This window comes from Panicum virgatum, chromosome 8N, assembly GCF_016808335.1.
Source record: "Panicum virgatum strain AP13 chromosome 8N, P.virgatum_v5, whole genome shotgun sequence".
NCBI classification, from domain to species: Eukaryota; Viridiplantae; Streptophyta; class Magnoliopsida; order Poales; family Poaceae; genus Panicum; species Panicum virgatum.
Window position 1 is genome coordinate 17,517,682 of NC_053152.1, and position 24,517 is coordinate 17,542,198.

Below are 24,517 nucleotides of genomic sequence, written 5' to 3' on the forward strand. Positions count from 1 at the left end.
GTTCGGCTGGTAGAATGAATAGTGTTTGGCTGGTAAAATGAATAGTATTATGTGAGAGGAAATAAGCCGAGACAAACCGAGAACCGATCAGCCAAACAGCCTTGATGTTCAGGCTAATCAGGACGGAGCAGCTGTAGAGCTGGTCACATAAAATTACTTCACGTCACCGGTAGCATGGAATGAACGCCCATGCTTGCAGGATGAGTTTGCAAGTGATGCCCAAAATGATAATATTATTATTGAAAAAACAGTAAATGTTGATACACTACTACACAACAACACATCGATTCCATGCATTCCCGTGTTCTGTGGTAGTGATATAAAATCTCAGAAATTTCTGAATCTTCAATTCTTCATGGATCCTCTTCTACAGGTTCTCCTAGCATGCAACCCATCACAGAGAGGTCGACAAGGTGCCCAGCTCCCCACTTGTCAAAGGGAATTGCTGCATTTGGGAGGGCAGGCTGTCTGATCTTCGTAAAGTGTCGACAGAAGAAAATGTTCCATACTATGTTCCATGCTGACAGCAGGAGAAGCCACATCAGATGCAAATGAAGTCGAACTTGTTGGACCTGAGCCCGGCGATGTACGCCGGCGTCGAGGTCGCAAGCTCGCCGGAGGACGAGGTCTCACAGCAAGAAACACACGCTATCACTTGGACACAATAGTTTGGTGCTGCTTGAACTGGCAGCGTTTTCTGTTGTTCTTTTCTGAATATAAAGCAAAGATTACAAGGCAAAGCGCTCGGCCATTTGCCGCACGTCGCGTGATTTCGGCGCGTCCATCCCCATGCCCACGACGCCGCTCACAGCTGAGAGCTCAGGTCCGTGGCGAGCTATTCTCGGCCACGACCTCTACGCGCACGGCGACCACAGAATACGGTGCTCGTGCGCATGCATAACAGAAAAGGAAACATGCAAGTCTATCTACAACGCAAGGTTTAACTAACAAATCTCCTCCTAAGCCTTGCGTATCTGCTTGAGATTGACGAGGCCAAGCCTGGCGCGCAGATCACAGAAACGTTCGGGTGCCAGAGCCTTCGTCATGATGTCTGCCAGTTGCTCAGTGGTGCCAATGGAGGCAACGCACACCCTTCCTTCTTCGATGCACTCACGAATAAAATGAAATCTTGTATCTATATGTTTGCTGCGATCGTTGAAGACAGGGTTCTTACTGAGTTGAACAGCGCACTGATTGTCGATGTTGATCTTCACCGCGTCTTCCTCCTTGCCCTTCAGCTCAGCTAGGAGACGCGCCAGCCACACACCCTGGCAGGCAGCAGTAGTTCCAGCAATGTATTCTGCCTCACATGAGGACAGAGCGACGACCTTTTGCTTCTGTGACTGCCAGGTGATGACGTTCTTGCAGAGGAAGTAGATGACGCCTGTGGTGCTCTTGCGGGTGTCGATGTCCCCGGCAAGATCATTGTCGCTGAAACCGACGAGGTGCGCGTCCTTCTCCTTCCTCGTGTAGAAGCAGCCGTAGTCCAGAGTGCCGGCGATGTACCGCAGCACCCTCTTCATAGCTGCCAGGTGCTCGGTGGTCGGCTTCTCCATGAAGCGGCTCACGTAGCCCACCGAGTAGGCCAGGTCTGGCCTGGTATTCACCGGGTAGCGCAGGGAGCCAACAATGCTCCTGTACGCTGTTGCGTCGACAGCGGGCGCAGTGCTCTCCTTGCTTAGCTTGAGGCGTGGCTCCATGGGGATAAAACTGGGATTGCACCCAGTCAGCCCGGCGTTCTCTAGGATCTTCGCCGCGTATGCACTTTGTCCCAAAGTGATGCCGCTGTCGAGCTGGGTTACCTCCAGACCAAGATAGTAGTGGAGCAACTCCAGATCACTCATATGGAACGTGGCCTTCATCTGCGACTTGAACTCGTCGATGTCGCCCGTGCAGCCACCGGTGATCACTAGATCGTCGATGTACATACCCACGACGAGTCGTCGTGCGCCCTCGCCGCGCAGGTACACCGCATGCTCGGAGTTGCTGTGCCGGAAGCCGAGGCTGAGCAGGGAGCCGTCCAGCTTCGCATACCACGCGCGCGGGGCTTGACGAAGCCCGTACAACGCCTTGACGAGGTGCAGCACCTTGCCCTCTTGCTCCTTGAGGACGAAGCCCGGCGGCTGCTCGACGAAGACCTCCTCCTGCAGCTCGCCATTGAGGAAGGCCGATTTGACATCCATATGATGGACAGCCCAGCCCTCGTTCGCGGCGTGCGCAAGGAGTAGCCGCACAGACTCCAAGCGTGCCACTGGAGCGAACACTTCGTCGAAGTCGACACCTTGGTGCTGCACGTAGCCCTTCGCGACCAGCCGGGCTTTATACTTGGTGATGATCCCGGCTGCGTCCTTCTTCGCCTTGAAGACCCATTTGAGCCCAATGGCCCGTGTCCGCGGGGGAGGGTCGACGAGCTCCCAGATGTCGTTCGCCTCGATCGCCGTCATCTCGTCGAGCATGGCGTGATGCCAGCATTCATGCTACTGTGCCTCGATGAACGTGGACGGTTCTATGTCGCTGGCCATCAGCAGCTGCTCCGACGTCTCACGATGTGCTTGTCCCGGCGGCGTCGCCGGTCCAAGCATGTTGTCGATCTTGCAGAATCGGAGTGGTGCATCATCATGGTCTGCATCCAGATCAGCTTCATCGATGTTGGGGGGCGTGGCGAACTCCAGCTCTTGCCCAGCACCTTGTGCTGGGGTGCTCGGTGTCGGCGGCGCGACATCGTGGTGCGGTGACCGTGGCGAGGGAGTCGATGCGGCCGACGTCGAGCTGGATGCATCGGCAGCCGCTGGTGTCGACGAGGTGGTCACAGTAACCACCTGAGGTAGTCCGGCGGTGGCCTCCTGGATGTGGAAGTCCTCAGCGGCATCGCCGAGCTCTCCTGCCCAGGACCACTGGGCGGTCTCGTCGAAGACGACATCGCGGCTGATGTGGACGCGCCGGGTCGATGGATCGAATAGACGGTATGCCTTGGAGCCCGCCTCGTAGCTGACGAAGATGGTGCGCCTGCTCCTGTCATTGAGCTTCTTCAGGTTCGGAGTCGTCAGCTTCATGTGCGCGATGCAGCCAAATGTGCACAGGTGCTGGACTCCTGGCGTGCTCCCTGTCCAGAGCTCATAGGGGGTCTTGCCTCTTATGCTCTTGGAAGAGGACCGGTTAAGGAGATAGACGGCCGTCGTGACTGCCTCACCCCAGAACTCTCCCGGGAGCTGCTTCGCCTTGAGCATACACCGGGCAGTTCCCACCACAGATTGATTGCGCCGCTCGATGATGCCGTTTTGCTGCCGTGAGTAGGGCGCCGAGAGCTGACGGTGTACGCCGAGGTCGATGCAGAACTGGTCGAAGTCGCCTGCAAGGAACTCGCCTCCACGGTCCGTACGCAGTGCGCGCACTGGTTTGCCGGCCTTCCGTTCCGCCGCGGCCTGGATGCACTTGATCGCTGCGGGTGCGCTATCCTTGCCGGGGAGCAACGCGATCCACATGTATCGCGAGTAATCATCGACCAGGAGTAGGAAGTAATGATTACCGCTCGGAGTCGGTGGCGTGATGGGGCCGCAGAGGTCGCCGTGGAGTAACTGGAGCACATCCGTGGAACGTGCCAGGGCGCGCTATGGGAACGACGTGCGCCGGTGCTTTCCCGCAAGGCAAGCGTCGCAGAGCTGCTCGGGCTGGTCGAGCAGCGTCATGCCGCGGACAAGCTCCTCGACCCATCTTCCTCAGCGTGCCGAAGTTGACATGCCCAAAACGGGCGTGCCAGAGCCATGCATCCTCCTTGGTGTGCACGGCAAAGCACACCGGCCGCGCAATCTTGGCATCGAGCATGTAGAGCCGGCTTGGGCTCCGGTGGATTTTGGCGAGCAGGCGGTGCTCCTCGTCGCGGATCCGCATCACTCCCTCCTCCACGAGCACCTGGAACCCCACCTCGTCGAGCTGGCCGACGCTTATAATGTTGGTGGTGAGCCGTGGGATGAAGTAGGTGTTGGCGAGGGTGCGATGTTCTCCATTCTTGCAGGCAAACAGAACGGTGCCGCGGCCCTCGATCTTGACGACTGAGCTGTCGCCGAAGCGCACCATGCCGACGATGCCGGTGTCGAGGTCGGAGAAGGCGCCGCGGGATCCCGTCATGTGGTTCGTCGCCCTGGTATCCAGGACCCAGCGCTTCGGGTCCCGGTCCTCGGCGGCGTCGAAGGCGGCGAACACCTTCACCTCCACGACCTCAAGCTGGCGCGGCGGAGCGTCGTCGTCGATGACGTCGCAGTTGCGGATGTGCGGCGGCACTTGGAGAGGAGACAGAATTGATGATGCATCCTCCTCCATGACCCCGAAGGCGTACTTCTGGGTGGGCTCGTCGTCTTGGGCCACATGGGCCTGCTCCTCCACCTTGAGTTTGCCACGGAAATCTTTGGCCCAGTGGCCTTTCTTGCCGCAACACTTGCAGGTGTCACCTGACCCGGCCCGACCTGAGCTCGAGCCGGCACCGTCGGAGTTGCTGCCGCCGCCGCGACTGCGTGGCTTGCCGCGCCGCTTGCCCCGAGTGCCGGAGCTCGACCCTCCGCACTCGGAGTCCTGCTTCTTGTACCTCTCCAGCCACTGCTCCTCCGTGAGCAGCAACTTGCCGCTGGCTGCTTGGGGCGGTGTTGGATCAACATCGTCCGCTGCCTTGAGCCGTCCGGTGATCTCTTCGATGGACAGTGCAGAGATGTCCAGGAGAGTTTCAATGGAGATGACAAGCTGTTTGTACCTTGGACGTACGACGCGCAGGTACTTCGCGACAACCTTGGCATCCGGCTCTGGATCGCCAAGGGTTGCCAAGCGCTGGACGATGCCGGTGAGTCGCAGCGCGAAGTCTTCAATCGCCTCGTCATCACGGAGCGAGATTGCCTCATACTCGGTGCGGAGGTTCTGCACCGTCGCCTTCCGCACCCGGTCGCCGCCGATACGGAGCGTCTTGATGGCTTTCCAGGCGTCGTGCACCATCTCCTTCGTAGCAAGGGAGGAAACCAGTTCTGGGGGCACCGCGCTGCAGATGGCCTCCAACGCGGTGCGGTCGTCGTGGAAGTCGCCGTTGCTGTGCTCAACGACATCCCACAGATGGCGGGCTTGCAGCTTCACTTTCATCAGCAGCGACCACTCATTGTAGTTGGTCTTCGTCAACTGCGGCCAGTCGCGGGAGCCGCCGGTCTCGCGGATGACCCGCTCGACGCTGACTTCCCGTGGACGGCGCGAGCCTCGGGTGCGCGGACGTCGTGCGTTGCGCGTACGCGAGCGGTGCGGTGGGGAGCGACTCGGCGACGGCGTGCGCTGTGGAGTCTTCCCCTTTGGCGATCGCGGTGGCGTCTTGTTGCCGCCCGACGTGCCGATCTTGTTCGACGGCGGGGACCGGCCACGGAGCGGCGGAGACGACATCGCGGCGCGCTAGGACCTGCCGCCTGGCTCTGATGCCACTTGTTGGACCTGAGCCCGGCGATGTACACCGGCGTCGAGGTCGCAAGCTCGCCGGAGGACGAGGTCTCACAGCAAGAAACACACGCTATCACTTGGACACAATAGTTTGGTGCTGCTTGAACTGGCAGCATTTTCTGTTGTTCTTTACTGAATATAAAGCAAAGATTACAAGGCAAAGCGCTCGGCCATTTGCCCCATGTCGCGTGATTTCGGCGCGTCCATCCCCACGCCCACGACGCCGCTCACAGCTGAGAGCCCAGGTCCGTGGCGAGCTATTCTCGGCCACGACCTCTACGCGCACGGCGACCACAGAATACGGTGCTCGTGCGCATGCATAACAGAAAAGGAAACATGCAAGTCTATCTACAACGCAAGGCTTAACTAACAGAACTCATGCTTGGAGGTAGTTCAGATGTACTGGATAAGAGGAGTGTTGTTCCTGATAGTCTCCTAACAGCTTCCTCTGCTATGTTCACCTGAAAACAATAACTTCTTTAATACAACAAATTAAGGAAGACATGTAATTGTTTACAGTGTTGTACCGACGCATCGGTAAGTCATGGCGTTTGTACTTGTTAAAGAATTATGTTTTAAATTTCTTATAGAACATGAGTGAAACAACTTAGTCACTTATAAGACAAATCTGCAGAGTAAGTATTTTACATGAATATTGTATAAACCCTTAAAAACGATATACTAAAGTTTATGACCTTTACCAGTGGTACAAAAAATACAGAGTTAATAAATGCTTCGATGGTAGTATCCAGTTCTGACTTACCACGTGCGATATTTCAATTGTCAAAGGACAAAATAGCCCTTTCGCATGAGCAAACGGATCGGATGCTACAGACTGGCAATGGTTAGCATTTAGCAAGACCACCGGAGGGAGAGGGAGAAACCGGAGGTTGACAAACTGCATCCGATCCGTGGGGGATGACGAGCACCCAGCGTTCAGCTTGACCAGTGGATCCATTTTGAATTGGGATTGCACGTACGTGAGATAACAAACTAACTATGTACTACTAGTTAAGTCATTACTCCCTTCATTCACTTTTGATAGATGTATTTTAAAAACTCAAATATTCTGAAATGATATATATATTTACTATTGGCATGGGCTATAGCAATAAATAACACAAGTAACGAGGAGTTCCCTGTTAAAACATTGGAGAACCAATAAGAAAGTTTCTGTTGCATTTATTATATGATAAGTAAGGTTATTTTACTTGGTCATTGTGTCAAATGAAATATAGTTATCAAAGGTGAATGGAGGAAGTATTTACGAAAGGGTAACCTCAAGCACCATAACACATACGCCTCTTTTTTTTAGGGCAACTCCTTTTGTTACTTTCTTTAGGGAAAGAAACACAAACACTGGTCTAGTCTGTATGAAATTATGCAGTCCCTATGACTGATGGACGAAGGTACCTTATTGTGTGAACCATTCAGTTATTTCATAGGAACAGTGAACTGTAACCTCAGTTGGTTTGGTTCCTTGTGCCAGTTGACACCAAGACGCATTATGACTTGGTAATAAATCTCGATGTGTATCGGCACCGTTTTTTTCCAGTTTGTTCATTGGAATAGGGTGTGTATATGCACGTGACATCTAATGCATAGATGTATATATGATATGTGTGTGTGTATATGTTCAACAGGTTGAGTATGCGTGTATTTATAAAAATTATATATACGCTTTCCTCTAAATAACATAAAAATGTTTACAACATCAACGAACGAACCTTGGTCCTCATTGTCTCAACAGCAATTATGAGATTTCTGTTGTCAAGGGTAGCATCCTGGTACTTCTGAGTCATATCAGCCATGCGCTTTAGCAAAGATGCATTTTCAGATGTTAACCTGGAAACCTAGAGAATCATATAGTAGTTAGCATGATTACTTCAATTTCAGTATGACATTAACTTGAACATTCATCTATTAAGATATAGAACCTGAGATTCGAGATCGCACAGGTGACTTTCCCTCCTCCTCCTTGAACGCCTAGCTGATTCTCGATTTAACAGCATTCTGATGGCAACATGACAATTTAACCAAGCCAATTCATAATGAAAATTTAACCAAGCTGTATCATGTTGCATGTAGATCAAGGTAAAAGGTTACCAATGTATATGTAAAAAGAGGAAACTATTTGGAGAAAAAAGTATGGGATTTCGAGAACCCATTACTTCAAACTGAATGACTAACTCCTAGGAGTCTAAGTACAATAGCATCTAAAATTTGATAGAGCTTGATGTGATTGGATCCTTTTTGCCAATAAATGCAGAGGAAGGTAGTGGGGAAACAGAAGTACATCGACTTCTTACAAGATAATTAAATCAATATTTCACTCACAACATAAATCAAGTATGGTTTCTATTAGAGGGACCTTTGTTAAAACTGATGAACAATTTCATTAATATATTCAAGAAAGTCTTGCAATACAGTAATATATGTTACCTCCTCATTTTTTTCTCATTAGCAGGGTCACCTTTCTCCTCAAGATTGACACAGGCGTCTGACTGTTCCTTAGATGTACCACTGTTAATTGGGTCTCCTTGATAGTCATCACGACCGAGGACATTTGAGTTATTTGTAACTAGGCTTGCCCCACCTCCATCACCTGTGTGTTCAACTAAAGAAACCAAAACAGTACATTAGAATTTAGAATTAGATAAAATTCAATCGCGAGAGTTCAAATGTAAAAATGGGCTATTATACACTTTCCAAACCACAAATGCAGCATATCTGAACACTGCCAATGCAAATTGGTGCCAATAGAATTGCATGCCCAATAATGCAACTCACCAACAAAGTGAATGTCAGTGTCCATCATAACTGAAGCAGTATCAAACTTTTTATTTATCACCATTATATCTAACCTCAACCATATTAGTCATAGTCTTTGAACATTTCTCAAATGGGTGCCATATCGACATCAGCATACCACAAAGATAATCCAGAATTGATTTCTACTCAACTCCGGGATTCCTTGAGCATCAATTAATCTATTTCACATAGAGTGCTGGTGATATCAGATCTTGTATATATGTAAGTTTTGCAGGTGGAGAGTTGGGTTTCTATTGGATAGCTCATAAGTACCAAAGTGGCAAGGCTAAGCAAACAAGAGCACTAGGATAACAGAAATTTGGTGTCAACAGAGTGATTATTAATTAATTGGAGTGGATTTGACATCTAACACCCTTCGGCAGTACTCCTAGTGCATTGCAGCTAACATGCCTGTGTACAAATAGGAAAGAAATAAGAAAATGCAGCAAGCAATGGCGGCACCAAAACCACAGTGTACGTGTGTATTCTCTGAGTGTGTGACGTACTCCTCGCTACCTGCGAGTCTTCTAGGCTTTCACAGACACACTAGTGGCATGAACAATTTAGCCTAAATTCTTGATAAACTGACATGTATGCCATATTGAATGGCAATAGTCATAAATACCAGCAGAAGAAGCTTGAGAAGTCAATTGTGAAGTGCCTGAAGCCTGTGAGTCGGAGTAGCCCAACGAGGATTCTTGTGATTTGGCCTCCTGAAATGGACTTACATTAGCATCACAAAAATTGAAGTTCAAGTGGTTGGGTGCAGGCAGCAGTACGCGAGGGTTGTCGTCACTGTTAAGCTCTGGATTCTGGAAAGCCACTAGTATTGCACTTTCCTTGCCAATAAAGATACAGTAAGGAAAACAACAATATAAATAGCACAGAGTTACGCCGAACCAATGGTTGCAACGATCAATATAAATGATTGTGCCGAAATCAACTTTCCAATAATACAAAGACTTGGAAAATAATGCATTTTTGTACTCACCATTTTTAATTTGTACTCATAAATTTAGGGAACGGAACGAGGCCTGGGTGGCTAGCTGTTCCGGTTTTGGAGTAAGCAACCTGTGTTCGAATCCTGTCGGATGCGCTTCCACTGTAGTGGAAGGCGGTCCGACCAGGGTGGAGTACCCTAGTGCCTAGCATCCAGGTGAAGCATGGGGGACACTATGGCTTCTAGCCCCTCAACATCCTAAATTTCGTTTACATAATAATATAAAATTTTGTTAAGATTGTTGGCTCTTGTTTTTCTAGTTTAGGCCTAGTATTGAATTTATTTTCTAAATTAATTAATGAACTATAAGCTCTACACTTGTTTGTTGCATCTCATGCGGATGCATATTATTTTTGTCTGTGCAAGTGTGCATCTCCAGAGTTGGAGAGGTGCAGTGGGAGAGAGATTACTTACTGTGTGGTGTGGGGTTGCGGTGGAGAAGGAAGCGTTGAGATGGATGACGTGGAGTTGAGGGAACACAATAGTGAACCAGATTTCTAAACTAATTCTGTGGGTGACCGCTCGGAACCCATCTTCCGGTCCACAGCCTTGTCCCCGCCTTCCCGTACGCCCGTCCTTATCTACTCGACTACTCCGTAGTTATCTCGTTTCCTTTTTCTTTCACGTTCCTCTCTCTCATCAAAGCAGATGCGGGAGCGGGGTGGCCGGCTGTGTGGGAGCAGGAGCGGGGTCGCCGGCTCCATGTGCTCTCGCCTCGGCGGCACGGTAAGCCTGTTGCCCAGAAGCGCAGCGCGAGGGGAGCGGCGGCGCACCAGGGGCCACGCAGAGCAGCAGAGATGGGGAGCATCGGCGATTTCGGCGGGCAGGCACGTCGTGCGGAGCTCCTCGGCAGAGCGCTGGGTCCTAGCGTGCATTTTCAGTTATAACTTTTGTTTATTGGTTTAAAATTTCTTTCCGAAGTTCTGTGTTCACCACTATATATTCAAAATTTTTATCTCTAAATTTTCTCCGCACTCTTCCGAATATTTGGTTTGCAAAATATATTTGATTTAAAAGTTTTGTACAGATAATTTGTCTATGTATAATAACTTTTGTGTCGTATATGGCCGAACTAAACACTGTTTAAATGAAACTGACCAGTGAGCGTTTCTGAATTTGCAATCATTTCATAAAAAAAACTAGACGTAGACAGTGTGGAACATCCAATTATATGCTCGTCGTATATTTAAATTCACACCTTATTTTCTTTCCTGTCGGTTTTAACCAGAAATAGAAAAAAACAGAGGAATCACAGTCTTTCAGAAAATCTAAACGAAAAAAAAGAGATCCTATTGGCCTGACTCCAGCAACATTAGATTCATTCGTTCAATTAATTAAGGCTAATGGCATTCCATCAAAATATTCCAACGCTGTGTATATGTGTACTACGTAGTCTATATAAGCTGATACAACAAGGCACGTAACTTTTTTCAAGTCTACCTAAGGGCATGTGCAACCCATAGATGGGATTCCGTCTCTAAGCGCCTCGAATCTATCATACAGACACAGATTGGGTCTGTCTCTAAAGCTATTTAATGCTTCACATATAGGTAGGATCAACTTGTAAATAAATTTTTGTATACCATTGTGTGGCTAGTTGATAGAAATATATGGAGCATAAATAAGAGCATAAATAAAAAGTGATCTTAGCGGAGTAGAAACCGTACCATGGATTTGGCGACAGCGGCGCAGTACAAGTCCAGCTTCCTTTTGAGCCCAGCCGCGTAGGCGGCGGGGTTACCTTCGCCTCCACCGCAGGGCAGCTCCACCACCACCTCGTCATCGATGCCGTCCACCATTCTTCGATGGACTCGTTTTCTTTTTCTCCAACAACCACGTACTCGATGAGGGGGAAGGCTGGGAACTTGGAGCAACCTGAACAATCGTGGACAGTGAAGACGGGGGGGAGGGAGCATATTTATAGCAGTAACGCTGGTAGCGCAAGTTGGCAACAAATGAAAACTATCTCGGCATTTCTCGTGCCAGGTAAAACGTATAGGAGTTGCATTTCTTAAATAATATCGGAAAAGGTGCTAGTTTTGATCATATGGGCTCCAACTTTAACAAGCCACAAGTGGAACCAAACTTACAGCTTTTGGTCTCAGATTTATAATCCAGATATCTTATACATTCTAACAATCTAACAATCCACTCAAACTTAGATTGTTACCACTGGGTTGTGGACATGATGGGAAATTACACACACTTCCAAGGACTCTATCTATTGGGACTTCAATACGGTTAAGTGCATTGTAGACTTTTAAGTTTTGACATGCAAACCTAAGGGCAATCCCAACCCATAGTGTCTATATGTAGTATCTATATTGCCACATCATCAAGACACCACCTTTACAAAATACACTCTAAAGCATAACACATGATGTCTTATTATGGATTCATATTAAAGTCACTCTCTTTTCTCCACCTATAATATTTGTTCTTAATTTATTATGAAGACATCATCTCATTCCCAAGGCAAACTTATAGTGTCTAGCGTATTGATTTACATGTTGACACTGGGTCTTACATGAGACCTAGTTTCTTCCTCTTTCTCTCCACTCTCTCTCTCTCTCTTATTTATTATGGTGCCACATAAGTGTTGGGTATTTTAACGATGCGAAATAAATCCGCAAGCGCACGGATACCGTCGTAGCTTTCACCCATGAGTATTCAAGGGTATCGTATCCACAGGGAATGTGTGTGCACTAACTCCTAACTTAGTCGGTACAAGGACATACAAAGATAAGTGGCGAGGATGGAGAGGATTCCTGCGGTAGCACTAAAGATGAGTTAAAGGTTGATCTCTCGGCCAGAATACTTGCTTCGGGCACCGGCTTACCCCTGAAATGGTCAGGAGACTCCGGCCAATAGCTCTACGCTATATCCGAACGTGGAGGACTACGAAGGACCGACAGGGCTGTCACCACCTGCGGCCTACCTCACGGACCGTGGGATATAAGGCAAACGAAGGTAACCCTTAGCCCAGACACCATGTCTGTGCTACTGATTACTACCATAGTCTAACTACGTTTGAGCTCTCGTAGCAATCTATGGCACTCTGTATAAATACAGAGCGACGAACCCGCGAGTAAGAGAACTGATCTCACTCAAGTAATAGTACTATGCAAGAACAGGAATCACAAATACCAACTTACTTTACTCAGAAGGAAGCTAGCATCCGTAGAGGTATAAGACCGGAGAAAACCGCCGACAGGCCCGGCGCCTCCCCGAACTACTCCTCACCCTCCCCCTACTCTAAGCACTAGCCTAAGCAGGGCCTCGCCTTTGGAATGGAGCACTACATCTTCTCTTGAGTGGTGTGTGAGGTCCCTTGGTGGTGTGTGATGTGAGGGGTGAGGGAGGCCCCCTTTTACAGCCCAAGAAGGTCGGTTCCCGCCAGAATTAAATATGGAAACACTGGGCACCGCCTTCATGAGGATAAGGACGACCTTCCCGCCAAATATGAGGCCGAGAGGCGCCAACATGGGGCCGGCCGACCCTGTGGTTCGGCCGGCCCACAAGTGTCGCCTCTCGCGCCACCTTTCGTCCTGGACACTGCTAAGTGGGCCCCCAACTTGTGTATGTTGGTGCCGGGGCTTTGTTCGTTAGTTTTCTATGTCAAATGGGCCTCTTTTGGATGTGTAACGCAGCAGCGATGTTTTGTGTATCTCTGTTGTGTCTTCTGCGTGTTTTCATGTTATTCCCGACTTGTGTCCCTACAATCAACAATTCACCAACACTCGTGGAATTTGTTAGTAATAACTCCTACCACTACTGTTGATGTTCTCTTTTCATGTCTTTATGCAGGAATTGACGGTATATATTTTGGACTTAACAACCGTCAACAACACCCCCACACTTAGCCCTTTGCTCGTCCTCGAGTAAAGATTGAAGAACTAAGTTGGATGCATCTCCCTTGATATAACCTACATACAAGTTATTCCAATTTTCTTCCAATTCTTGTGAAACTTTTTGAGTGGCTACCATACTTTTTTGGGTAATTGAAGAATGGAACAATAAAGACTTCGGGTTCCTAGATTGACAACCCCGCTTCATGGAGGGTTGGGAATGCCCTAACAACCCAATCCATACAAAATCCAGTTTGCCAGACATGCATGTACCTTTTAACTTTTTAACCTACAATTATTCACAACCCAGCTTCTGCAAACTAGATTCCGTAATCCGAGAACCAAATATCACGGCATATGAAAATGTCCCACTCGTACGTCGTGTAGCAATCCAACGTTCCATCTTTTTAAACACAAATATGGACATGTATAGACACACGTACGCTCACCTGTATTAACTGATAAACATACGTTCAATCCACGGGTCGGAAAATATTGATATTGATAAAATATTACTGATATCTTGCAGGTGATTGATGCCATCGCAACTAGAAAACGGGCTAATGGCAGCGGAGCGAGGGAGGGGAGTGGGGTGTTTGGATTTTTTTAGTCAAAAAGGTTAGCAATTATCTCTGTGACTTAGTATTTAATCTTTTTAGATGTAATTTGGTTTGTAAATGTGATAATTATTTTTATATGTAGTTAGCACCTGATTTTTATACTTGTGAAGTTATATTATTTTTTATACATATGATAATTATTTTCACGTGTAGTTAGGATCCGATTTAGTTTATAATTATTATATTAATTATTATGCATATAATAATTAATTATTTAGATGTAGTTAGCAATTGGGTTAGTTTGGTATTGTTATCAATGAATTATTTTGACACTCTAATTATGTATATAAAGGAATTGTGAACCTTAACACTTCAAGGATAAGAGAATAATTGTGAATGAGATAACTCATTCTGAATTAATCCCTTGTCCTCGAAACTGCCAAGGTTCTCTAAAAGTCTAAACAAACTGAAGAGTGTCAAAATTAATTATTTTCAGATGTAGTTAGCACCTGATTTAGTTTATAGTTGTTATATTTACTATTCATGTGATAAATTTTTTTAGATGCAGTTAGCACCCAATTTAGTTTATAATTGTTATATTAATTATTACGCATATAATAATTATTTTTTTAGATGTAGTTAGCAATTGTGTTAGTTTACTGTTGTCTTATACATGTGATATTTTTTTAGATGTGGTTAGCAAGTGATATAATTTATTTTTTTTACAATAATTATTACACACGTGAGATAGCGTATTCAATTTTTGTTCAAATTTTGTACAATGAAAGAGTTATTTTGACACTCTAATGACGTATGTAAAAGAATTGTGAACCCTGATTGTTCAAAAATAAGGAACTAATTGTAAATGTGACAACTCATTCTGAACTAATCCCTTATCCTCGAGCAATCAATGTTCTAAGAAAGTCTAAACAAAATAAAGAGTGCCAAAATATTAGTAATGACTTGTGCATCCAATTATCGGTTAATTTGTAACTAATGTTTAATCCATAGAAATGACTTTGCAACACGATGCATTAGTAGATTTGTCAAATTTTTACATTTATTTGATAAGTGTAGTGAATTCTAACCATTTGAACATAATAAATTTGTTGATTTACTCCTTATTTTTCCAGATTAGTCGGCGATGGATGTACAACGCCGATCGGCACTCAATTGAGTTCATTAATGGTGTGCATGAATTCAATGATGTGGCCAGAAACACAGGTATGACGGTTTTATTCGTTGTCCACTTAAATTTTCTGTAAGAATGAGAAGGATTACTCCTCAGTAAGAACCATCCACAGTCACTTGTTCGCAAGAGGTTTCATGCGCATCTACTATGTTTGGACCTAGCATGGAGAAAGAGAGATAATGCTGGATAATGACGACGAAGAAGAGGGTAGGATTACTAACTTTGAAGATACTGCAATGAGTGAGTCAGAAGAGGATGCTAGAGGACATGCTGCAGAAGATGATCCTGGTCATACGTTGCGTGAAGCGGAGGAAGTCTGCGAAATTGAATAGGAATCGAGAGATCTAAATCATATGTTGGAGGACTACAGAACATTGAGATGATATTTCTATCATTTTTCAATATTATGATGCATCTCCTGGTTGACCTAGTCAAAGAAATTAGTATTCTCGATCTTATTTTCCCCATAATATATTTTCTTTTGAACGATACTTTACAGTCTTAAAGAAATAGATTCATAATCATACTCATCTGAAAAGGAAGCATTGCCAAGGGTTATGTGATGGAGGAGGTCATTGAATTTTCTGTTGATTTTGTGGATGAACTTTGCTCGATTGGGGTTCCAGTATCACGGCATGAGGTGTGGTTGATTAGAAAGGGCACACTTGGAAAGAAATCAGTAAATGCTAATGACAGTTCCACAAATAAAGCACACCTCACAGTTCTGCAATAATCATCCTTGGTAGCTCCGTATATGGAGGAGCACATGCAGATGGTCCGAAGCAAGTGCCCTATGAAGTCTGAAACCTCAAAGCATCACAACAATAATTTAGCATTGCCACCTAGTTGTAGAAGGAGCTCATGGGCAATATTGAAATTCATGAGCAACTAGCCTAGCTAGCTAGCATCCAATTCAATCTTGACGTACCAAGGATATGAAATTAATTGGTACACATTTTACACAAGAGCCCAAGACAACAAGATCACCAATCAAAATAGTGGTGTCCATATGGATGCCATAGACTCTAATGACAAAAGGAACTCATATTTTGGTTACAGACTCCTCAATTTCGTAGCCAATGGGTGAAGCTGATTGGAAAACGTGCTGATATCGATGACCACAGAATGACAACAGTAGACCTCAAAAAGCTTGGATATCAAGATGAACCATTCGTCCTAGCTAAGGATATCACTCAAGTTTTCTATGTTAAGTACATGTCTAGCAAATCCAAGAAGGACAAGTCTAGTAATAAATCAACAAAGGACTATCAGAAGGTGATGAGACAAAGCGCCACATGGTTTTGGCAGGTAAAAGAAAAATCGCGGGAGTTAACGATGTCACAAATGAAGAATATAACAAGATTGAAGACAGACTCCGTTCGCAGTGGAGGTTGAGGCATGTATCCTTTTATATGAAGAGGAGGCTCCCTACGCATGCTATGATCATAATGAAGGGACGATTATAAAGTGATCCATAACTAATATTCCATTAATTAGTTGAATAATTATCTCATGTAAAATTTCCATCAACTTTTAGTATTTTTACTCATCATGTAATATTTAATATTTCTTTTCAACATTTAATATTACATTAGTTTCAGCTATTTGTAATATTATTTGTTAATTACACACACTCTCTCACATGGACACTCACACTCTCTCAACTTAGTCACACTCACTCTCTCTCACACAACACACTCTTTCATAATAAAAAATATTTTTGTAACGTATATATGAACAATACTCATTCAAATAAAATCTGATTTTTTTGAAGCTATATTTGATTTATTAGGCAATTAACAAATTCATTAGAGGAGCAGAAAAGAAAAAAAGGAAAGAAAACACCACTCACTCACGCATTTCAACTATTTATAATATTAAATTGTTAATTACACACAATCACTCTCACGCTCTATCTTTGTTTCTCTCTCTCTCTCACGCCAACACACACTCACTCATTCACTCACACACGCACCACACTTCAATAATATATAATTTCTTCCTCAGATAGGTATAAAGAACACAGCATTCATATAATTTTGGTAATTTCTTTAGCCTATCATTATTTAGGATTTGAGACAAAAAAGAAAAATAACTAAAGAAGTATATTTCCCCTACTTAGATATAAACAATAAAACATCCATTAAAATTTTGGAACTTTTAAACCCATATTTGATTTTTTTTACACAACTAAACACTTTGGGCAAAGAAATTAAAACAAGGACAAAAAAAACTAAAGAAAAATATTTTCCCTACTTATACATAAACAATAAAACATTCAACATTTTTTCTAAATTGTCTAAATATGTATTCCTTTTTTAAGAAATTAATTGGTTTATAATGAAAAGGCCCAAATGGGCGGGAGAGGAAAAAGGACCCCCACCGTTTGGTACTAGGTGAGAAAGTCAACCGGTACCAAATGGGGGTATTTTCTCATTTGCGCCCATTAAGGGCCTTGGTACCTGGTGAAAAGGCCACTTAGTACCTAACGAGCCTTAAGGTATCGAGGGAGTTTTTCATGCAGTGTCAAAGGCCCGAGCTATATAGGAGGTGCCCCTTCTTCCTCCTCGCCAACACCCTGTTGTTGATCATCACCGTCTACTCGTGCCCTGGCCACATCGCATGGACGCACCGCCACTAGGCCCCCGACCGCGCCACTTCACTGCGTGTGCGCCACCCCACCGGCGCACGGCCACCTGATGGGTCGGCGCCTCCTGTAAGCGCCACGAGCACTAAAAGTAAGGGCGCCACAGCTGACCCCTTTCTATTATTTATAATTATTTTGTTTATAATCTATACAGACAAAAAATTCAATTATTTAGATAGAAATTTGTATTATTTATTTATAAATTAGATTTATTTAGAACATTATTATAATTTATATAGATAGAATTTTGATTTATTTATTTAGAAATTAGATTTAACTTGTTTATAATTTATATAGTTAGAGCTTTCTTTTATTTAGCTAGAGAACTTTTTTTATTTACATTTTCATTAAGTGTATGTACAATTACTTTACATTGTATATATATATATATATATTCAATAATGATGTACAATTACTTTTCAATAGGTTTTACCAACTTTAGGTTTAAATTAGAATATTTCTCTTAGGAATGACTAATAACTTTTGAATGTAGATTCTAATTAAAATATGATGATGTCGCTCAATGTACTTAGGAATTTAGAATTTGGATAAATATGTACAATTACTTTACATTGTATATAAATTCAGTAATGATGTTCCAAAGACGTATAATTATGAGTTTATATATTAATTATTTGATATTTCAGTTTATTTAGAATTTATATTTAGTTTAAGTTAATTAGCTAACTTAGCATTTAGTGAATTTCGTGTACATATATTATTCGAGTGATGTAATTTCAAAGAGTCATACATATAATATTTTTTCTTGTTAAAGTGTTCCATGAATGCGCATGTGTTATTTGTAGATTTAATCATTTTATGTAATTTAGATTTAGATACTCTAAATGTTTAATTTCAACATACAACGTCCTCATTTTCTTATTGTAATATGTATAAAATGCATCCAAATGCATCCATGGTGATTTGATAAATTGCATCCATGTTGATTTGAACCCACGACATCATGAGTTGCACGACCACTCCATACTACTACGCTACACATTGACTTATGACTGCTCAATGAATATTACCCTTTTATACTAACTTTTCTAAATATTCTACTATATTTTTAGATGCAAAATAATGTCGACCAGAACAACCAACTTTTTTAGATGCAAAATATTGGGAACTGCAAAGTTTTAGATGTTGTCGAGCAGAACATCGAACTTTGATACTCTATGGCTTGCTTGAACATATTTCGTCGTGTGCAAATTAAATAAGGCTGAAGCAGAGAGGGCATACACCATAGAAAGAATATCTTTTTTTTGGGGAGAACCATAGAAAGAACATCTCCTGTAGTTGAACTGGTGGTCATCAGGCGACCCAACTAAAAGGTACTCGGTTCATCCCCCAACAACAAAAAAAGGTACACGGTCGGTTCATCCCCCTCCCGACCCCAACTTGCGTTCCAAGTGGCCGTCTGGATAGGTCCAAGTGTCCTGACAGGGGGCATCTTTGCACTCCACTCGCCCGGTCCCTATCCGCTCGTACGTTATACAAATATCGCAGCCTTGCTCGGCTGTCATGCTCATAGACTCCCAGTACTACAAGTACGTCGTCCCCGTTCATGTGGTCAGTGACAATGCCGGTTTACCAAGAAGCTTCCGAAGAAGCTCTAGAATTTCAGAGGAACGACAGTTATTTGGCTCATAGAAGTGATTATCGGAAATGCTTGCAGTCTTGCACCACTCAACATTCACACAAAATTAAACATGCCTCCCGCCGAATCATCGCTGAATGTAACACCAAACAAAAATGATTGAATTTGAATTGTTTTTATTTCACAAAAAAGAGAAGCCTTTTTGCTTTTGTTAAAAAAAATCCATTTTTCTTTCTTCTCTCCTTTTCTTTCTTTTTGGCCTAGCCCAATCTTCCTCTCTTTTCTGCTCTAGGCTGGCCCAGTTCTTTGTGTTATGAAGGAATTAGGATTAGTGATCAATTTCAGTAATAGTTAGTTGCCTTTTTGCTTTTGTTAAAAAAAATCCATTTTTCTTTCTTCTCTCCTTTTCTTTCTTTTTGGCCTAGCCCATCTTCCTCTCTTTTCTTCTCTAGGCTGGCCCAGTTCTTTGTGTTATGAAGGAATTAGGATTAGTGATCAATTTCAATAATAGTTAGTTTGATTAGTCATTAGGCGGTTATTTTTCATGAAAGGGTCACCACGAAAGGTTCAATTCCAAAGGACACCATACCCTTTCGGCTTGTATCTATATATCTTATATAGATAGCACCCACTAACTATTTCTCTCTTCATGCAAGGTATCCACCTCATTCTCCACTAAGTGTCCCACTAACTTGCAACTACCTTATTAATTACAAAAAAAATATTCATGTCATCTCTACAATATGCAATACTTTTAATCTCTAATTAAGTAAAGTAAAATCATATACATACTCTATTTTTTCATCACCTAATCTTCTATAATGTGATCAAATATTCTATTGGTGTTTCTTCTTTTAGCTCATCGATTTTTATGAGATTCAATAAACAAGAAAATGTCCATATGACCTCTACTATGTGCAATACTTTTAATCTTTAATCTATTAACGTAAAGTCATATACATACTCTATTTTTGCAATACTTTTAATGTTTAATCTATTAACGTAAACACTTATATACATACTCTATTTCTTTGAGCAACTATTCTTTTTATAATGTGATCAAATATTCTATTGATGTTACTTTTGTTAGTTTATCGATTTCTACCAGATCCTGATAAAAAATAACATGTAAGTAAAATTCATATCACCTATATAACCTATATAGATGGTACCTACTAAAGTCATTAACTCTATTTCTCTTAACATGCAAGTTATCCGGATCATATAGGAACCCATTATATCAAATGTCACATCAACGTCCACTAGGGCAATCTATTTATGTTTTCCATCGATTTTTTTGTGAATGTTGCCATGCAATCATCTTAATTTTTCTACTTTCAAATTTCACGTTAAAATTTTATTTAAGAAATCTCGCAGCAACGCGCGGGGTATCACCTAGTATGTGTGTGTGTGTGTGTGTGTGTGTGTGTGTGTGTGTGTGTGTGTGTGTGTGTGTGTGTCTAGCCATCATTGATAGTTCATTAGCATTCACCTTATTCATACTCCTACATGACAAATAAAAACTAAACAACTGGAGAGGCAGCTGTGAAGAAGCTTCAAATTGTGATCTCTGATATGGTACTCCGAAGTGACTTCGACCTATCCCTTTATATTTGTAGATCTAGATAGCTATTATCCAACCGTTCCAAATTATAATTTATTTGATTTTTTATCCTAACTTTGACCACTTATTATCTTAGTCAAAAATTTGTGCAAAATATCACTTCTTTTATTATAGCTTGCTTTATTAATAAAAATTCTTTAAGAATGACTTAAATTTGACTACATTTGCACAAATATTTTGAATAAGATGAGTGGTCAAATTTAAGGTTAAAAAGTCAAACGAATTATAATTTGGAACGGAGGGAGTATGCCATATTACAATAGGAGGTAACAGGAGACATAACTTTATATAATTTTTTATTTTGATGATTGATAAATAAATAAAATATATATCTTCTCATTGGATCTAAGTATCTAACAACTATCTTTCATGAAGCTTGGATCGATCTAACAATGACAATTAGATGGACCACCGTAGCAAGCGCCATCGGAGAATCTACAAATCATTGTGGTTTCCCTCATATTTTGTGAGACAATCTATCGCCTGACCTTTTCTCTCCTAATTTGGTACGAAAACATGCCCCAGCCGGCATGTCATTATTCCGAAGAATCAACCAACACTCTTCCTTTTCCTGACATAATCGATAATTAATGAAATCAGCGCACTCCGGTCATACAACTTGGCTTGATATGCCCGGAAAAAAAAGAACTTGGCTTGATACGAGTTCTTTCCTTCTTCGGTTAAGTTGCCACAAATCCCCAAAAGCACGTGCGCGCGAGAACACGCAAGCAGCCACACCAGTTTCGTTCCGGTAGCTGTATTATTAAACCCTCGCTTAATGACCTGCACTACAATTTCTGTACCAAATTGAGGTTCCACAGGCGCCACAAAGAGACATCTACCATCACTACCAGCAAGCTCGACACCTACACCTATAATGGAGAGGCGGCCGGAGCAGGACCTCGACCTTGAGCTCACCCTCCTCCACCCCGGCGCCTCGGCCGCGCCGGAGGAGCCGCCCGGCTTCTTCCTCTGCACGTACTGCGACCGCAAGTTCTACACCTCGCAGGCGCTCGGCGGCCACCAGAACGCGCACAAGTACGAGCGCACCCTCGCCAAGCGCCGCCGGGAGATCGCCGCCATGCGCTTGCATGGGCGGTCGGGTGCCCTGGTCGACCCCCCCGGGAGCGCTGGAGCAGCAATCAACCTGCCTGCAGGAGCGGAGCCTGCCGGGAGGGCGAGGATCAAGTTGAACACTCAAAAAGCTGCTCCGGATCCGTCGTTGGCCGGGCAGTCCAGCAGCCTGCAGCACAGCATAAGCAGCAGCTCGCCGGAGCGCGGCGTCGGGCGCGCCGACGAGCTGGACTTGTCCCTCAGGTTATGAGGCGAAAGGCGATTGAGCCCATGACTGGCTGTCTGGCTCTAAGTTTCCCCTTAACCTTTGTACCAATTATTCTTTGTGTTTGATTTCTTGAGAAGATTGCCTGGTTTCTATTCTCCTGCACCCCTCCTCATCTTGCATGTGTGGCAATACAAACTCGGGCGGCTTTGCATGCTCTCTAAAAGGTTTGGATAATTCTGAGCCCATAAATTTCAATTCGGCAGTGCCCCTTTCTCATGTAAGTTTGGTTTTTGTCTCCTGGAATAATTTCATGTCAAGAAAGAATTGAGGCCAGTTCCTCAAGCTTACCCAGAGAGTACTTGAGGAGATTTGATGTGTGCTTGGTGCTTATTGCATTCTTTTGGCAATTTGGCTCTTAGTTGTTCTCCTCGAGAGATTGTTGCATTGTGATTCGCTCCACTAATTATGTAGAATATTCAATAATGTGATCATATACAGCAAGGTGTTCACATCATTCTCCACTAAGTGTCCCACTAATTTTCAACTACCTTATTAATTACAAAAAATATTCATGTCATCTCTACAATATGCAATACTTTTAATATTTAATTAAGTAAAGTAAAATCATATGCATACTCTATTTTTTCATCACCTATTCTTCTATAATGTGATCAAATATTCTATTGGTGTTTCTTCTTTTAGCTCATCGATTTTTATGAGATTCAATAAACAAGAAAATGTCCATATGACCTCTATTATGTGCAATACTTTTAATCTTTAATCTATTAACGTAAAGTCATATACATACTCTATTTTTACAATACTTTTAATGTTTAATCTATTAACGTAAAGACTTATATACATACTCTATTTCTTTGAGCACCTATTCTTTTATAATGTGATCAAATATTCTATTGATGTTACTTCTGTTAGTTTATCGATTTCTACCAGATCCTGATAAAAAATAACATGCAAGTAAAATTCATATCACCTATATAGCCTATATAGATGGCACCCACTAAAGTCATTAACTCTATTTCTCTTAACATGCAAGTTATCCGGATCATATAGAAACCCATTATATCAAATGTAACATCAATGTCCACTAGGGCCATCTATTTATGTTTTCCATCGATTTTTTTGTGAATGATGCCATGCAATCATCTTAATTTTTCTACTTTCAAATTTCACATCAAAATTTTATTTAAGAAATCCCGCAAAAACGCGCGGGGTATCACCTAGTATATATATGTAATCAATCCCATCAATGAGAATCGATCATTCCATTCTACTCTCAATGTTAACACGTTATCACGCACGCATACTCTCTATTGAGACTAAGAAGGCGGAGAGGCCAGAGAGTCTTGCCGGAGAACTCGCCGAGTTCATGCGAGAACAGAAACATCTCGCCGAGGCCCACCCCAAGAAAACTTGCGAGATGAAGCACCGGGCACGATGGCCTCTGCACCACCATGACGGATTCACCATATCCATTCGAGGATTCCTCAAAGGTAAGGATACAAGAAGCCTCGGAAACAGGAATTCAGACCTTCGATTTCATGGTGGCAGAGCGTTGTGGAGCAAGGACACCACCGAGTCCTCCATCACAGAACGGCCGGGGATTTGGCGCGGCACATGGAGCCCCGCCGCCCTAGGGCTCTCCTCCGGCATCCATGGCCGGCGGTGGCCGTGGGCCAGCCATGGCCGGCGCATGGGGTGTTGGCGGACCAAAGTAAGAGGGGAAGAAAAGGAGGTGCGGACGGGGGTGTGAACGGCAACAGCGGCACACGCGACCGGCGACTGCGGCGCTCGGTGTAGGCAACCGCGCGGCGGGGCACTGGAGAGGCGGCGGTGCTGCAGCACCGCGTGCGGCGCAGGGGCGGCGCTTCGCGGAGGGGCGCACGAACAACGACGGAGGGGCGCAGGGGCAACGGCGGCGGAGCACATGGGAACCGGCGGCACACCCGCAAAGCGGCGGCGGCGGCGCCCTTTGCCCCCAAGGGGCCATGACGGTGCTTCAAGGGGAGGTGGCGGCTTGGGCCACTGCCAAACCGCCCCTACACCTTTATGCGGGCCTTCTTGGACCTGCATGAGCCGCCACAGGCCGGCTGAACCGGCTAATGGGCCTCACCCGCCCAGCAAGCCGCTAGCAGGCTTTGCCCGCCCGCCAGGCCGCCAGCAGGCCGCAAACGAGCCTCGCCAGCAGGCCGAACCGACCAAGCAGGCTGAATTGAGCTGGGCCTCCTGATCGCGTTTTTTTTTATTTTTATATTTTTCAAAATCGTTTTTTACATAAATATATTTTTGGTTTCATAATTTACAGTTTTGTACCCCTACCGCCCGGCTGCGGGGCGGCCGGCCCCCTACCGCCCTCCTGCCGGGCGGTAGAGACCTGAATATAAATAAAATTTGTTTTAATTGCATTTTGGCCACTGGGGGGAGGCCGCCGGGCGGCAGGTACCCACCGCCCGGTCGCGGGGCGGTAGGCCAGGC

General features: G+C 44.4%; 2 protein-coding genes across 3 annotated transcripts; one reads left to right on the forward strand and one right to left on the reverse strand.

The window, feature by feature from the left end:
• Positions 1 to 373: 373 nt before the first annotated feature.
• LOC120685825 (light-inducible protein CPRF2-like) lies at positions 374 to 12,598 on the reverse strand. 2 transcript variants are annotated; one of them, XM_039967931.1, is made up of 8 exons: positions 12,427 to 12,598; positions 10,939 to 11,146; positions 8,897 to 8,984; positions 7,903 to 8,077; positions 7,398 to 7,473; positions 7,188 to 7,313; positions 5,836 to 5,921; positions 374 to 562 (listed from the first exon to the last, which is right to left on the reverse strand). In XM_039967931.1, the coding sequence occupies exons 2-8, from the start codon at positions 11,068 to 11,070 to the stop codon at positions 433 to 435; spliced, it is 813 nt and encodes a 270-aa protein (XP_039823865.1). In that variant the 5' UTR covers positions 11,071 to 11,146; positions 12,427 to 12,598; the 3' UTR covers positions 374 to 432. The 2 variants fall into 2 exon arrangements, with proteins under 2 accessions (XP_039823865.1, XP_039823866.1); XM_039967932.1 differs by lacking the exon at positions 374 to 562 and having other exon boundaries at positions 5,559 to 5,921; positions 12,427 to 12,595.
• An 8,949-nt stretch (positions 12,599 to 21,547) lies between these two features.
• LOC120685826 (zinc finger protein 1-like) lies at positions 21,548 to 22,392 on the forward strand. The gene has a single exon (XM_039967933.1). The coding sequence runs from the start codon at positions 21,620 to 21,622 to the stop codon at positions 22,064 to 22,066; it is 447 nt and encodes a 148-aa protein (XP_039823867.1). The 5' UTR covers positions 21,548 to 21,619; the 3' UTR covers positions 22,067 to 22,392.
• The last annotated feature ends 2,125 nt before the right edge of the window (positions 22,393 to 24,517 follow it).